General features: G+C 45.0%; 1 protein-coding gene across 1 annotated transcript in view; it reads right to left on the bottom strand.

The window, feature by feature from the left end:
* Window positions 1–5,783: 5,783 nt before the first annotated feature.
* The window catches only part of LOC311115827 (transmembrane protein 64-like), a 29,248-nt gene continuing 18,741 nt past the window's right edge, over window positions 5,784–16,290 (bottom strand). The window contains exons 2-3 of the mRNA XM_084190954.1: window positions 8,734–8,889; window positions 5,784–6,374 (exon numbers count right to left, since the gene is read on the bottom strand). Coding sequence (XP_084047080.1) covers window positions 6,186–6,374; window positions 8,734–8,889 — 345 coding nt within the window. The 3' untranslated portion in view covers window positions 5,784–6,185. The remainder of the gene's footprint in view (window positions 6,375–8,733; window positions 8,890–16,290) is intronic.

Below are 16,290 nucleotides of genomic sequence, written 5' to 3'. Positions count from 1 at the left end.
AGAGATGGAAGAGATAGCCTGGTGTCAGATCGGTTTGTGTTATAGACAAGCCCAACACCTAGAGATGGAAGAGATAGCCTGGTGTCAGATCGGTTTGTGTTATAGACAAGCCCAACACCTAGAGATGGAAGAGATAGCCTGGTGTCAGATCGGTTTGTGTTATAGACAAGCCCAACACCTAGAGATGGAAGAGATAGCCTGGTGTCAGATCGGTTTGTGTTATAGACAAGCCCAACACCTAGAGATGGAAGAGATAGCCTGGTGTCAGATCGGTTTGTGTTATAGACAAGCCCAACACCTAGAGATGGAAGAGATAGCCTGGTGTCAGATCGGTTTGTGTTATAGACAAGCCCAACACCTAGAGATGGAAGAGATAGCCTGGTGTCAGATCGGTTTGTGTTATAGACAAGCCCAACACCTAGAGATGGAAGAGATAGCCTGGTGTCAGATCGGTTTGTGTTATAGACAAGCCCAACACCTAGAGATGGAAGAGATAGCCTGGTGTCAGATCGGTTTGTGTTATAGACAAGCCCAACACCTAGAGATGGAAGAGATAGCCTGGTGTCAGATCGGTTTGTGTTATAGACAAGCCCAACACCTAGAGATGGAAGAGATAGCCTGGTGTCAGATCGGTTTGTGTTATAGACAAGCCCAACACCTAGAGATGGAAGAGATAGCCTGGTGTCAGATCGGTTTGTGTTATAGACAAGCCCAACACCTAGAGATGGAAGAGATAGCCTGGTGTCAGATCGGTTTGTGTTATAGACAAGCCCAACACCTAGAGATGGAAGAGATAGCCTGGTGTCAGATCGGTTTGTGTTATAGACAAGCCCAACACCTAGAGATGGAAGAGATAGCCTGGTGTCAGATCGGTTTGTGTTATAGACAAGCCCAACACCTAGATGGAAGAGATAGATAGCCTGGTGTCAGATCGGTTTGTGTTATAGACAAGCCCAACACCCATGGTCATTTTGGCAGGACATCGGTCCTCTGTAACTCAGCTGGTAGAGCACGGCGCTTGTTACGCCAAGGTAGTGGGATTAAAGCATCTGCAAAGTGGCATATTATTAGTATTTTTATTATTATTATTACAACATCACAAACAGGTCTGGGACCAGGCTATGTCAGGCTTGGGAACCAAACCAGACCAGATGTTTGGTAGAAGCCCTTGTCAGTATCCTCTGTTTGGTAGAAGCCCTTGTCAGTATCCTCTGTTAGACCTTTCAGAGGAGCAGCATCACCACAATAAAAATATTCAAGTCCATTTAATAAAGTATGCACATAATTATGATCACATTCATCGTTTTGCATCCATGTTCATGTTTGATTGTTGGTTTTAAAGATACACCATTTTATATACTAGTGACTTCTTAAACCAGCTTGAATCTGGATCTCTAGAGATTCTTGTATGTTCACAATGTGAAATTATTGTTACATCTAGAGTTTAGACTGTGCAAACCTTCATTATATAGTCGTATCTTTAAAAACGTCAAATCTAAAACATAACAGTTCTCATGAAAAATCTAAAGTAACACATACAGTGGGGAGAACAAGTATTTGATACACTGCCGATTTTGCAGGTTTTCCTACTTACAAAGCATGTAGAGGTCTGTAATTTTTATCATAGGTACACTTCAACTGTGAGAGACGGATTCTAAAACAAAAATCCAGAAAATCACATTGTATGATTTTTAAGTAATTAATTTGCATTTTATTGCATGACAAAAGTATTTGATACATCAGAAAAGCAGAACTTAATATTTGGTACAGAAACCTTTGTTTGCAATTACAGAGATCATACGTTTCCTGTAGGTCTTGACCAGGTTTGCACACACTGCAGCAGGGATTTTGGCCCACTCCTCCATACAGACCTCCTCCAGATCCTTCAGGTTTCGGGGCTGTCGCTGGGCAATACAGACTTTCAGCTCCCTCCAAAGATTTTCTATTGGGTTCAGGTCTGGAGACTGGCTAGGCCACCCAGGACCTTGAGATGCTTCTTACGGAGCCACTCCTTAGTTGCCCTGGCTGTGTGTTTCGGGTCGTTGTCATGCTGGAAGACCCAGCCACGACCCATCTTCAATGCTCTTAATGAGGGAAGGAGGTTGTTGGCCAAGATCTCGTGATACATGGCCCCATCCATCTTCCCCTCAATACGGTGCAGTCGTCCTGTCCCCTTTGCAGAAAAGCATCCCCAAAGAATGATGTTTCCACATCCATGCTTCACGGTTGGGATGGTGTTCTTGGGGTTGTACTCATCCTTCTTCTTCCTCCAAACACGGCGAGTGGAGTTTAGACCAAAAAGCTCTATTTTTGTCTCATCAGACCACATTACCTTCTCCCATTCCTCCTCTGGATCATCCAGATGGTCATTGGCAAACTTCAGACGGGCCTGGACATGCGCTGGGGGGGACCTTGCGTGCGCTGCAGGATTTTAATCCATGACGGCGTAGTGTGTTACTAATGGTTTTCTTTGAGACTGTGGTCCCAGCTCTCTTCAGGTCATTGACCAGGTCCTGCCGTGTAGTTCTGGGCTGATCCCTCACCTTCCTCATGATCATTGATGCCCCACGAGGTGAGATCTTGCATGGAGCCCCAGACCGAGGGTGATTGACCGTCATCTTGAACTTCTTCCATTTTCTAATAATTGCGCCAACAGTTGTTGCCTTCTCACCAAGCTGCTTGCCTATTGTCCTGTAGCCCATCCCAGCCTTGTGCAGGTCTACAATTTTATCCCTGATGTCCTTACACAGCTCTCTGGTCTTGGCCATTGTGGAGAGGTTGGAGTCTGTTTGATTCAGTGTGTGGACAGGTGTCTTTTATACAGGTAACGAGTTCAAACAGGTGCAGTTAATACAGGTAATGAGTGGAGAACAGGAGGGCTTCTTAAAGAAAAACTAACAGGTCTGTGAGAGCCGGAATTCTTACTGGTTGGTAGGTGATCAAATACTTATGTCATGCAATAAAATGCAAATTAATTACTTAAAATCATATAATGTGATTTTCTGGATTTTTGTTTTAGATTCAGTCTCTCACAGTTGAAGTGTACCTATGATAAAAATTACAGACCTCTACATGCTTTGTAAGTAGGAAAACCTGCAAAATCGGCAGTGTATCAAATACTTGTTCTCCCCACTGTAGCTATTAATAACTAGGTCAAATGTAACATTAAACTTCAACTCAAATGGGGTCAAAATGCTGACATTTGATAAGCATTTACTTTTAGTACGGCCCAGAGAAGAACAGCCGTCACGTCATCTGGAAGTCAGGAACACTGCATACAGGGATATAACCTTAAGACGCCTCGTCTACACCTTGTTTTCCTTTGTCTCTGTGTGTGTGTGCAATTCCTTTAGTTTGGTTACAAAAAACTACAGCATTATAAGGATGAGTATCCTGTCATTGGTTGTCTGGTGTTATTGATCGAGTATCCTGCCATCGGTTGTCTGGTGTTATTGATCGAGTATCCTGTCATTGGTTGTCTGGTGTTATTGATCGAGTATCCTGCCATTGGTTGTCTGGTGTTATTGATCGAGTATCCTGTCATTGGTTGTCTGGTGTTATTGATCGAGTATCCTGCCATTGGTTGTCTGGTGTTATTGATCGAGTATCCTGTCATTGGTTGTCTGGTGTTATTGATCGAGTATCCTGTCATTGGTTGTCTGGTGTTATTGATCGAGTATCCTGTCATTGGTTGTCTGGTGTTATTGATTGAGTATCCTGCCATTGGTTGTCTGGTGTTATTGATCGAGTATCCTGTCATTGGTTGTCTGGTGTTATTGATCGAGTATCCTGTCATTGGTTGTCTGGTGTTATTGATCGAGTATCCTGCCATTGGTTGTCTGGTGTTATTGATCGAGTATCCTGTCATTGGTTGTCTGGTGTTATTGATCGATTATCCTGTCATTGGTTGTCTGGTGTTATTGCACTGGAGAAAGAACAATCCATTATCAAAATAATCACACAGCCAAAACTATAAACAGACTGCAAAAATCAAATAAAAAACTCCCCAAAACAAAACTCCCCAAAACAAATAAATAGTTGTAGGATTATCTGAAGCAGGCCAGAGAGACGTAAACAGCTATCATTTTTACTCACAGTAGAAAGTAGTTTTCTATTTGGGAGAAGTGCACAGCCCGGGTACCAGTCTGGGTGTGCCGCCATGACGGCAAAACAGATCTAAGGACCATATTCATCTACAGCTATCCTCACAATACAAGATACTTTTCTATAGTGAGCAGAATGGTTAAACTAGCTACCCTACAGTGAATCAGAATGGTTAAGCTAGCTACCCTACAGTGAATCAGAATGGTTAAGCTAGCTACCCTACAGTGAATCAGAATGGTTAAACTAGCTACCCTACAGTGAATCAGAATGGTTAAGCTAGCTAGCCTACATTAAAATCAGATCATACTGTACTCAGGGTTCCTTGGCAGAACATTACAACATTTCCTGCTGAGAATGTCTCATCTTTCCATCTGTTCCTGTCAGAACTGCAGAGCCGATAAAATGATCCCGGACCGCCAGGCCAAAGCAGAACTGTTCCCATTGGACCGCCAGGCCAAAGCAGAACTGTTCCCATTGGACCGCCAGGCCAAAGCAGAACTGTTCCCATTGGACCGCCAGGCCAAAGCAGAACTGTTCCCAATGGACCGCCAGGCCAAAGCAGAACTGTTCCCATTGGACCGCCAGGCCAAAGCAGAACTGTTCCCATTGGACCGCCAGGCCAAAGCAGAACTGTTCCCATTGGACCGCCAGGACAGGACCAGCGGACGGTCTTCTCTTAGTCCTAGCCAGCACTCACAACCTGGGTCCTGCTCAAAACAACTGGTTCTTATTGGACAAGTTCAGTTTAGTCCCTCCCTGTTTGCCAGTACTGATATCCTGTTGGTGTTACCAGGCTATGTCCCACCCTGTTTGCCAGTACTGATATCCTGTTGGTGTTACCAGGCTATGTCCCACCCTGTTTGCCAGTACTGATATCCTGTTGGTGTTACCAGGCTATCTTAAACAATAAGGCACAATGTCCCACCCTGTTTGCCAGTACTGATAGCCTGGTAACACCAACAGGATATCTTAAACAATAAGGCACAATTAAAGAGAATTCAACTACAGACTGAAACTTATCCAAATAATTCCATTAATTAACATTTGAAAATCAACATTTGAAAATCAACATAAAAATGCAAATAATAATATTAATAAAAACCAAATGAATTAACCCAAAAAATAAAAAAAGACTTGGAAACTTTTAACATCTGTAATATTAACAGAGGTGCATGGGGAGGGCTTTGGTTTGAACATGGAAACAGAACACAACAAACTCTAGGTCTATTTTGCACATTCATATTATTAGCATATTGAACATGATAGACAGACGCGTCCCGAATGGCACCCTACCCCTCTAGGAACCATAGGGCTCTGGTCAGAAGTAGTGCGCATGGAATAGGGTGCCATTTGGGACCAGCCAGGTTGTGCCTCTGTTCCAGTGACCCTCTCAGCTATGGTCAATAAACCATACGTCATCATTATGCCTGTTGTAGTGAACCTGACAGGAAAAAGAAACAGCGGTATCTTATAGCATTCCTCTAGAGCTGGGTTTCCCAAACTCGGTCCTGGGCCCCCCCACCCCACCCCGGGTCCACGTTTTGGGTTTTGCCCTAGCACGACACAGCTGATTCAACTAACCAACTCATCATCAATCTTTGATTATTTGAATCAGCTGTGTAGTGCTAGGGCAAAAAAACAAATCGTGCCCCCCCCCCCCCCCCTTGGGGTCCGGAGGACCGAGTTTGGGGGAACGCTGGTAGTGAAAAGGACAAAATCAATAGAAAAGCCCCCGTACTGTACTGTACCGCTGAACCATTGGAAATTAGTTGAACATATAGCATAGCCCCTGGTCCCACACTGTAGAACAGAACCCATTGATCTTATTGACATCTGAATGGTTGAGCTGTGCTGCATAGTCCATGATGCTAACACCACCGTACCTGCCTAAACACCCCTCGGCTGCAGCTACAAGCCCCATAGATCCCCACAATCAGCACCCCTATTTGGTAGGTGCAACTCACTCCCGACTCCTCACCGTGGAAGGCAGTTCCTATCAGATACCAGAACTGCTCCACTGGCCAATCAGTGTTCAGTTCGATCCCGGTCGCTCGTGTCCAATCAGGGTTTTGAGACATTTATCAGACCACGTTGATGATCCCACCCCCGGCCGACGCCCTCTTGCTGCAGTAGGTGAAGCCGCTGTGATTGGTGGAAGTGCCGTTCATGTGTGATGTCTTCAGCTCCATCTGACAGGCAGCGATGGCCGCATTCAGCTCCACCTGGGCCCGATGGACCACGTAGAACATCAGGCCTATACTGATGATGATCTGAGGGAGAGGGAAACAGAACCGTGTTTTAGAACCACTGAATTACTACCACATGGAACACGAGGCCTATACTGATGATGATCTGAGAGAGGAGGGAGAGAGAACCATCGTGAACCATGCTATTTAGAACCATGCTGTGTAGAACCATGTAATTACCGTAGAACATCAAGCCTATACTAATGATGATCTGAGAGAGAAGAGAAATGTGGTTTAGAACCATACTGTTTAGAACCATACGGGATAGAACCATACTGGAGAGAACCACAGAATAACTGGGGCCGATGGACCACATAGAACATGAGGCCTATACTGATGATGATGATGATGACCTGAGAGAGGAAGAGGATGAGGCAAGATAACTGTCAGAACATCAACATTGATGATGTTCAATAAAGGTTTAATTTCTTTATCCATCCATCCAACATGTACTGTTTCTGCTAGCTGCCTAGGGGGTCTATTTGCTGATGAATATGTTGTGCTTCATGGAAGGTTCTCTTGAAAAGGTACAAAGGTTCTCTTGAAAAGGTACAAAAGGTTCTCTTGAAAAGGTACAAAAGGTTCTCTTGAAAAGGTACAAAAGGTTCTCTTGAAAAGGTACAAAGGTTCTCTTGAAAAGGTACAAAAGGTTCTCTTGAAAAGGTACAAAGGTTCTCTTGAAAAGGTACAAAAGGTTCTCTTGAAAAGGTACAAAGGTTCTCTTGAAAAGGTACAAAGGTTCTCTTGAAAAGGTACAAAGGTTCTCTTGAAAAGGTACAAAAGGTTCTCTTGAAAAGGTACAAAGGTTCTCTTGAAAAGGTACAAAGGTTCTCTTGAAAAGGTACAAAGGTTCTCTTGAAAAGGTACAAAGGTTCTCTTGAAAAGGTACAAAGGTTCTCTTGAAAAGGTACAAAGGTTCTCTTGAAAAGGTACAAAAGGTTCTCTTGAAAAGGTACAAAGGTTCTCTTGAAAAGGTACAAAAGGTTCTCTTGAAAAGGTACAAAGGTTCTCTTGAAAAGGTACAGAGGTTCTCTTGAAAAGGTACAAAAGGTTCTCTTGAAAAGGTACAAAGGTTCTCTTGAAAAGGTACAAAGGTTCTCTTGAAAAGGTACAAAAGGTTCTCTTGAAAAGGTACAAAAGGTTCTCTTGAAAAGGTACAAAAGGTGTGACTGACTTGAAGAACCAAGAACTGGCATCTAAACAAAAAAAGGTATTTGGGTGCAGCGTTGAGATAATAAACAAGAGAGGAAACAACCTCGAGGGGATGGTTTTAATCTGTGTCTGGGGTTTAATCTGTGTCTGGGGTTTTAATCTGTGTCTGGGGTTTTAATCTGTGTCTGGGGTTTTAATCTGTGTCTGGGGTTTAATCTGTGTCTGGGGTTTAATCTGTGTCTGGGGTTTTAATCTGTGTCTGGGGTTTTAATCTGTGTCTGGGGTTTAATCTGTGTCTGGGGTTTTAATCTGTGTCTGGGGTTTAATCTGTGTCTGGGGTTTTAATCTGTGTCTGGGGTTTTAATCTGTGTCTGGGGTTTAATCTGTGTCTGGGGTTTAATCTGTGTCTGGGGTTTAATCTGTGTCTGGGGTTTAATCTGTGTCTGGGGTTTTAATCTGTGTCTGGGGTTTTAATCTGTGTCTGGGGTTTTAATCTGTGTCTGGGGTTTAATCTGTGTCTGGGGTTTAATCTGTGTCTGGGAAACTGGCCCCTAGGGACAGACCCCTGCTGCTGGCTCAGCTGCAGACTAAACACAAAGTAGCTTCCTGGCTGCTAAAGTTAGCTACAATGCCTTCAGAAAGTATTCATCCCCCCTTGACTTAATCCACATTTTGTTGGTGCCCTTCTTTGCGAGGCATTGGAAAACCTCACTACTCGACTGAGGGACCTTACAGATAAGTGTATGTGTGGGGTACAGAGATGTTATGTTAAACACTATTATTGCACACAGAGTGAGTCCATGCAACTTATTATGTGACTTGTTAAGCACATTTTTACCCCTGAACGTATTTAGGCTTTACATAACAAAGGGGTTGAAGACTTATTAACTCAAGACATTTCAGCTTTTCATTTTTCATTCATTAGTAAAAATGTCGAAAAACATGATTCCACTTTGACATTATGGTGTGTCGGCCAGTGACACAACATCTCAATTTAATCCATTTTAAATTCAGGCTGTAACACAACAAAACGTGGAGAAAGTGAAGGGGTGTGAATAACTTTCTGAAGGCACTGGACGTTTAGGCTGCACTATTCATGGCACCTGTGAGTCTGACTGCCAGCCTGCCACTAACTCACCTGAAGCGTCTTCGGGTATTTGAAAAGCACTGAATATAAATCCCATGTATTATTACTGACAAATTATCTACTAAACACCCTGTTCTGTCTCACCTGCAGACTGAAGACAAAGTATCCGCTGACGCTCTGTTCTGCGATGACGTCCTCCATGGTGCGCAGCGTGGTGCCCAGGTAGGAGTTTAGAAGCTGTGTGGGCAGCAGGCCTACTGACGACGCCACCAGGTAGTTTGGCAACGACACGTCTGTGATCTGAAAGGAAGAGAGATTGATTGATTCTAAGTAAGTCTTGTCCCAGCCAGAACGGGCTCTAGGGAAGGAGCCACACCTCCTGTTTCTGTAGCGTGAGCCAGCTTCGTGTACAATGACGCCCCCTGGACAAGACGCTAGTCTGTAGGTGAAACAATCAATCTCGGATGCAAAGGTGAAAAACACAGCGAAAACATGGACATCGAGATTGATTGTTGTCTGTGTTTTCACTCTATTTTTCACCTTTATATCCGAGATTGATTGTTTCTCCTACAGACTAGTGAATAGCTACATCTTCTAAATGGTGTCACGTCTCTTAACTAATCTAAAAAAAATAAGGTTAATAAGTTGAACGCGTCGGGCTGCCATAATGTATTGAAGTTCAAAGTCTCTTATCACTACATTACTCAATAGAACAACTGCCTAGATAGAAACATGTGTTTCAGTCCCCTTGGCTTAGAACGTCCCAGGAATGATGACATGAGCCTCCAGATATGACCTTGGTACAGACACACTGCATATATTATGACTACTGTTCCCTAGCCTAGCAGATACTGGTGGGGGGGGGGGGGGGAGAGAGAGAGAGAGAGAGAGAGAGAGAGAGCGACAGCGACAGCGAGAGAGAGAGAGAGAGAGAGAGAGAGAGAGACAGCGAGACAGCGAGAGAGAGAGAGACAGCGAGAGAGAGAGAGACAGCGAGAGAGAGAGAGAGAGAGACAGCGAGAGAGAGAGAGAGAGAGAGAGAGAGACAGCGAGAGAGAGAGAGACAGCGAGAGAGAGAGAGAGAGAGAGCGACAGCGAGAGAGAGAGAGAGACAGCAAGAGAGAGAGAGAGAGAGAGAGAGAGACAGCGAGAGAGAGAGAGAGACAGCGAGAGAGAGAGAGCGACAGCGAGAGAGAGAGAGAGCGACAGCGAGAGAGAGAGAGAGACAGCGAGAGAGAGAGAGACAGCGAGAGAGACAGAGACAGCGAGAGAGAGAGAGAGAGACAGCGAGAGAGAGAGAGAGAGAGACAGCGAGAGAGAGAGAGAGACAGAGAGAGAGAGAGCGACAGCGAGAGAGAGAGAGAGAGAGAGAGACAGCGAGAGAGAGAGAGACAGCGAGAGAGAGAGAGAGAGAGACAGCGAGAGAGAGAGAGAGAGCGACAGCGAGAGAGAGAGAGAGAGAGACAGCGAGAGAGAGAGAGAGCGAGAGAGCGAGAGAGAGAGACAGCGAGAGAGAGAGAGCGAGAGAGAGAGAGAGAGAGACAGCGAGAGAGAGAGAGAGAGAGAGCTAGAGAGACACAGCGAGAGAGAGACAGAGACACAGCGAGAGAGAGAGAGAGAGAGAGACAGCGAGAGAGAGAGAGAGAGAGAGAGAGAGAGAGAGAGAGAGAGCGAGAGAGAGAGAGAGAGAGACAGCGAGAGAGAGAGAGCGAGAGAGAGAGAGAGAGAGAGACAGCGAGAGAGAGAGAGCGAGAGAGAGAGAGAGAGAGACAGCGAGAGAGAGAGAGAGAGAGAGCTAGAGAGACACAGCGAGAGAGAGAGAGAGACACAGCGAGAGAGAGACAGCGAGAGAGAGAGAGCGAGAGAGAGAGAGAGAGAGACAGCGAGAGAGAGAGAGAGAGAGAGCTAGAGAGACACAGCGAGAGAGAGACAGAGACACAGCGAGAGAGAGAGAGAGACAGAGACACAGCGAGAGAGACAGAAATGCCTTGTTGTTGCAATACACAGACACAAAGCACTTCCACAGGCTATACATTCATGCTAGACCGGCCTACTTCCATGTTTCTCCTTGAAAGGGTTGAACTTGCACCCTGAGGCCCACAGCATGGAGTCTGGAGTCTATCCTTAAGACAGTGGTTCTGCTGGCTCTTTCATGTTTAGTCTGCTGCTGTGAATGTTACTGTGCAGCCAGAGATCAAATCCCTCAGTCATCTTGTGCTAAGCTAAGCTAAACTCACTGGGCTATGATATCTATGCTGTGTGGACTTTCCACCCAGACATCTGTGCAGTCTGTGTGCTGTTCCTACTGCGTCCCAAATGGCACCCTATTCCCTATGGAAGCTGTGCACTATGTAGGGAAAAGGTTGTGATTTGGGACGCAGGCTGTGGCTAGGGTAGGGGCTGCATAGAGGCTGTATTTTGTATTTGTATTTATTATGGATCCCCATTCGTTCCTGCCAAGGCAGCAGCTACTCTTCCTGGGGGTTTATTATGGATCCCCATTAGTTCCTGCCAAGGCAGCAGCTACTCTTCCTGGGGTTTATTATGGATCCCCATTAGTTCCTGCCAAGGCAGAAGCTACTCTTCCTGGGGTTTATTATGGATCCCCATTAGTTCCTGCCAAGGCAGCAGCTACTCCTCTTCCTGGGGTCGAGCAAAATTAAGGCAGCTCATACAATTTTAAAAACATGACAATACATTCACAATACACTGTGTGCCCTCAGGCCGCTACTCCACCAATACCACATACAGTGAGGGAAAAAAGTATTTGATCCCCTGCTGATTTTGTACGTTTGCCCACTGACAAAGACATGATCAGTCTATAATTTTAATGGTAGGTGTGTTTGAACAGTGAGAGACAGAATAACAACAAAAAAACGCATGTCAAAAATGTTATGAATTGATTTGCATTTTAATGAGGGAAATAAGTATTTGACTCCTCTGCAAAACATGACTTAGTACTTGGTGACAAAAGCCTTGTTGGCAATCACAGAGGTCAGACGTTTCTTGTAGTTGGCCACCAGGTTTGCACACATCTCAGGGGGGATTTTGTTCCACTCCTCTTTGCAGATCTTCTCCAAGTCATTAAGGTTTCGAGGCTGACGTTTGGCAACTCGAACCTTAAGCTCCCTCCACAGATTTTCTATGGGATTAAGGTCTGGAGACTGGCTAGGCCACTCCAGGACCTTAATGTGCTTCTTCTTGAGCCACTCCTTTGTTGCCTTGGCCGTGTGTTTTGGGTCATTGTCATGCTGGAATACCCATCCACGACCCATTTTCAATGCCCTGGCTGATGGAAGGAGGTTCTCACCCAAGATTTGACAGTACATGGCCCTGTCCATCGTCCCTTTGATGCGGTGAAGTTGTCCTGTCCCCTTAGCAGAAAAACACTCCCAAAGCATAATGTTTCCACCTCCATGTTTGACAGTGGGGATGGTGTTCTTGGGGTCATAGGCAGCATTCCTCCTCCTCCAAACACGGCGAGTTGAGTTGATGCCAAAGAGCTCGATTTTGGTCTCATCTGACCACAACACCTTCACCCAGTTCTCCTCTGAATCATTCAGATGTTCATTGGCAAACTTCAGACGGGCCTGTATATGTGCTTTCTTGAGCAGGGGGACCTTGCGGGCGCTGCAGGATTTCAGTCCTTCACGGCGTAGTGTGTTACCAATTGTTTTCTTGGTGACTATGGTCCCAGCTGCCTTGAGATCATTGACATGATTCTCCCGTGTAGTTCTGGGCTGATTCCTCACCTTTCTCATGATCATTGCAACTCCACAAGGTGAGATCTTGCATGGAGCCCCAGGCCGAGGGAGATTGACAGTTATTTTGTGTTTCTTCCATTTGCGAATAATCACTCCCTTTAAGAGTGTGCTCCTAATCTCAGCTCGTTACCTGTATAAAAGACACCTGGGAGCCAGAAATCTTTCTGATTGAGAGGGGGTCAAATACTTATTTCTCTCATTAAAATGCAAATCAATTTATAACATTTTTGACATGCGCTTTTCTGGATTTTTTGTTGTTATTCTGTCTCTCACTGTTCAAATAAACCTACCATTAAAATTATAGACTGATCATTTCTTTGTCAGTGGGCAAACGTACAAAATCAGCAGGGGATCAAATACCTTTTTCCCCTCACTGTATATACACAGTACAAAATCCATGTGTACGTGTGTGTATAGTGCGAATGTTATCGTGTGTGTGTGTGCATGCGTCTGTGCCTATGTGTGTGTTGCTTCACAGTCCCCACTGTTCCATAAGGTATATTTTTATCTGTTTTTTCAATCTGATTCTACTGCTTGCATCAGTTACCTGATGTGGAATAGAGTTCCATGTAGTCATGGCTCTATGTAGTACTGTGCGCCTCCCATAGTCTGTTCTGGACTTGGGGACTGTGAAGAGACCTCTGGTGGCATGTCTTGTGGGGTATGCATGGGTGTCTGAGCTGTGCGCCAGTAGCTCAAACAGACAGCTCGGTGCATTCAACATGTCAACACCTCTCATAAACACAAGAAGTGATGAAGTCAATCTCTCCTCCACTTTGAGCCAGGAGAAATCGACATTGCATATTATTAATGTTAGCTCTCTGTGTACATCCAAGGGCCAGCCGTGCTGCCCTGTTCTGAGCCAATTGCAATTTTCCTAAGTAATTTTTTGTGGCACCTGACCACACGACTGAACAGTAGTCCAGGTGCGACAAAACTAGGGCCTGTAGGACCTGCCTTGTTGATAGTGCTGTTAAGGCAGAGCAGCGCTTTATTAGGGACAGACTTCTCCCCATCTTAGCTACTGTTGAATCAATATGTTTTGACCATGACAGTTTACAATCCAGGGTTACTCCAAGCAGTTTAGTCACCTCAACTTGCTCAATTTCCACATTATTTATTACAATATTTAGTTGAGGTTTAGGGTTTAGTGAATGATTTGACCCAAATACAATGCTTTTAGTTTTGGAAATATTTAGGACTAACTTATTCCTTGCCACCCATTCTGAAACTAACTGCAACTCTTTGTTAAATGTTGCAGTCATTTCAGTCGCTGTAGTAGCTGACGTGTATAGTGTTGAGTCATCCGCATACATAGACACTCTGGATTTACTCAAAGCCAGTGGCATGTCGTTAGTAAAGATTGAATAAATGAAGGGGCCTAGACAGCTGCCCTGGGGAATTCCTGATTCTACCTGGATTATGTTGGAGAGGCTTCCATTAAAGAACACCCTCTGTGTTCTGTTAGACAGGTAACTCTTTATCCACATTATAGCAGGGGGTGTAAAGCCATAACACATATGTTATGTATATCGATAATGTCAAAAGCCGCACTGAAGTCTAACAAAACAGCCCCCACAATCTTTTCATCATCAATTTCTCTCAGCCAATCATCAGTCATTTGTGTAAGTGCTGTGCTTGTTGAATGTCCTTCTCTATAAGCGTGCTGAAAGTTCGTTGTCAATTTGTTAATGTAAAATAGCATTGTATCTGGTCAAACACAATTTTTCCCAATAGTTTACTAAGGGTTGGTAACAGGCTGATTGGTCGGCTATTTGAGCCAGTAAAGGGGGCTTTACTATTCTTAGGTAGCGGAATGACTTTTGCTTCCCTCCAGGCCTGAGGGCACACACTTTCTAGTAGGCTTAAATTGAAAATATGGCAAATAGGAGTGGCAATATCGTCCGCTATTATCCTCAGTAATTTTCCATCCAAGTTGGAAAATTGTGGTCCTCTGTAGCTCAATTGGTAGAGCATGGCGCTTGTAACGCCAGGGTAGTGGGTTCGATCCCCGGGACCACCCATACGTAAAAATGTATGCACACATGACTGTAAGTCGCTTTGGATAAAAGCGTCTGCTAAATGGCATATTATTATTATATTATATATTTAAAATCACCCAGAAAGTATACCTCTCTATTGATATCACATTCATTATCAATCATTTCACACGTTATCCAGATACTGACTGTTAGCACTTGGTTGTCTATAGCAGCTTCCCACCAGAATGGGCTTTAGGTGAGGCAGATGAACCTGTAGCCACAGTATTTAACATGAGATCCTCTCTAATCTTCACAGGAATGTGGTTCTGAATATAAACAGCAACACCTCCACCGTTGGCATTTCTATCTTTTCTGTAAATGTTATAACCTTGTATTGCTACCACTGTCTCATCAAAGGTATTATCTAAGTGAGTTTCAGAGATAGTCAGAATATGAATGTCATCTGTTACTAGCAAATTATTGATTTCATGAACCTTGTTTCTTAACCTACATTATGTTAACGTGGGCTATTTTGAGCACTTTTCTTCTGGGATGATTACTTGTTTTTATTGCTTTACTGGGAAGCTTAGCAGCAGTAGATGTGGTCATGTTCTTTATGTTAGTGCAGGGTGAGCTGCACACAGTGGACTTCCTCCTCGGGCACACCGGCTCAATGCTAACAGTATAAATCTGGTTCTTAGGCACATGATTACTGCATTCAATAGCTGTAGGATCAGCAGAGGCATTCAGGGCAGTTAGAGGGACATACATTAGGTTACTTATGTACATTTGCTGAAGCATTTTGACAACTCTGCATCACAATGGTAGGGATTAGCTGAGCTAGGCTAGGGTAGGGCCTGCATAGAGTCGGTGGCTAGGGGAAGGGCTGAATAGAGGCTGTGGTTAGGGGAAGGGCTGAATAGAGGCTGTGGCTAGGGGAAGGGCTGAATAGAGGCTGTGGTTAGGGGAAGGGCTGAATAGAGGCTGTGGTTAGGGGTAGGGCCTGCATAGAGTCGGTGGCTAGGGGAAGGGCTGAATAGAGGCTGTGGTTAGGGGTAGGGCTGAATAGAGGCTGTGGTTAGGGGAAGGGCTGAATAGAGTCGGTGGCTAGGGGAAGGGCTGAATAGAGGCTGTGGTTAGGGGAAGGGCTGAATAGAGGCTGTGGTTAGGGGAAGGGCTGAATAGAGGCTGTGGTTAGGGGAAGGGCTGAATAGAGGCTGTGGTTAGGGTAGGGCCTGCATAGAGTCGGTGGCTAGGGGAAGGGCTGAATAGAGGCTGTGGTTAGGGGTAGGGCCTGCATAGAGTCGGTGGCTAGGGGAAGGGCTGAATAGAGGCTGTGGTTAGGGGTAGGGCCTGCATAGAGTCGGTGGCTAGGGGAAGGGCTGAATAGAGGCTGTGGTTAGGGGTAGGGCCTGCATAGAGTCGGTGGCTAGGGGTAGGGCCTGCATAGAGTCGGTGGTTAGGGGTAGGGCCTGCATAGAGTCGGTGGTTAGGGGTAGGGCCTGCATAGAGTCGGTGGCTAGGGGTAGGGCTGAATAGAGGCTGTGGTTAGGGGAAGGGCTGAATAGAGGCTGTGGTTAGGGGAAGGGCCTGCATAGAGTCGGTGGCTAGGGGAAGGGCTGAATAGAGGCTGTGGTTAGGGGAAGGGCCTGCATAGAGTCGGTGGCTAGGGGAAGGGCTGAATAGAGGCTATTTAAAACAGCAGAGAATCCTGGACTCATCTTCTGTATGTAGCATAACAACATCACATTCAATCAAACCCTAAATCCCACAGATAGTTTCCCGGTTTATTCCCTTTTCAGTTTTGAGTTCAGCAATAGATTGCATGGCTGAACAGGCCATTTCAAATTTGTATCACTTAGGCCTAACCCCTGGCAAAAAAATAAACTATGTTTTCAGCATGAGACAAACAGAAAATCAACTGTATATAAATGTAGCTATTGTTCAGACAGCCA

Source organism: Coregonus lavaretus, assembly GCF_964263955.1.
Source record: "Coregonus lavaretus genome assembly, contig: HAP1_SCAFFOLD_1083, whole genome shotgun sequence".
Classification (NCBI taxonomy): domain Eukaryota; kingdom Metazoa; phylum Chordata; class Actinopteri; order Salmoniformes; family Salmonidae; genus Coregonus; species Coregonus lavaretus.
The sequence above is the reverse complement of the archived record's forward strand: the minus strand, read 5'-3'. Positions and strand labels throughout refer to the sequence as shown.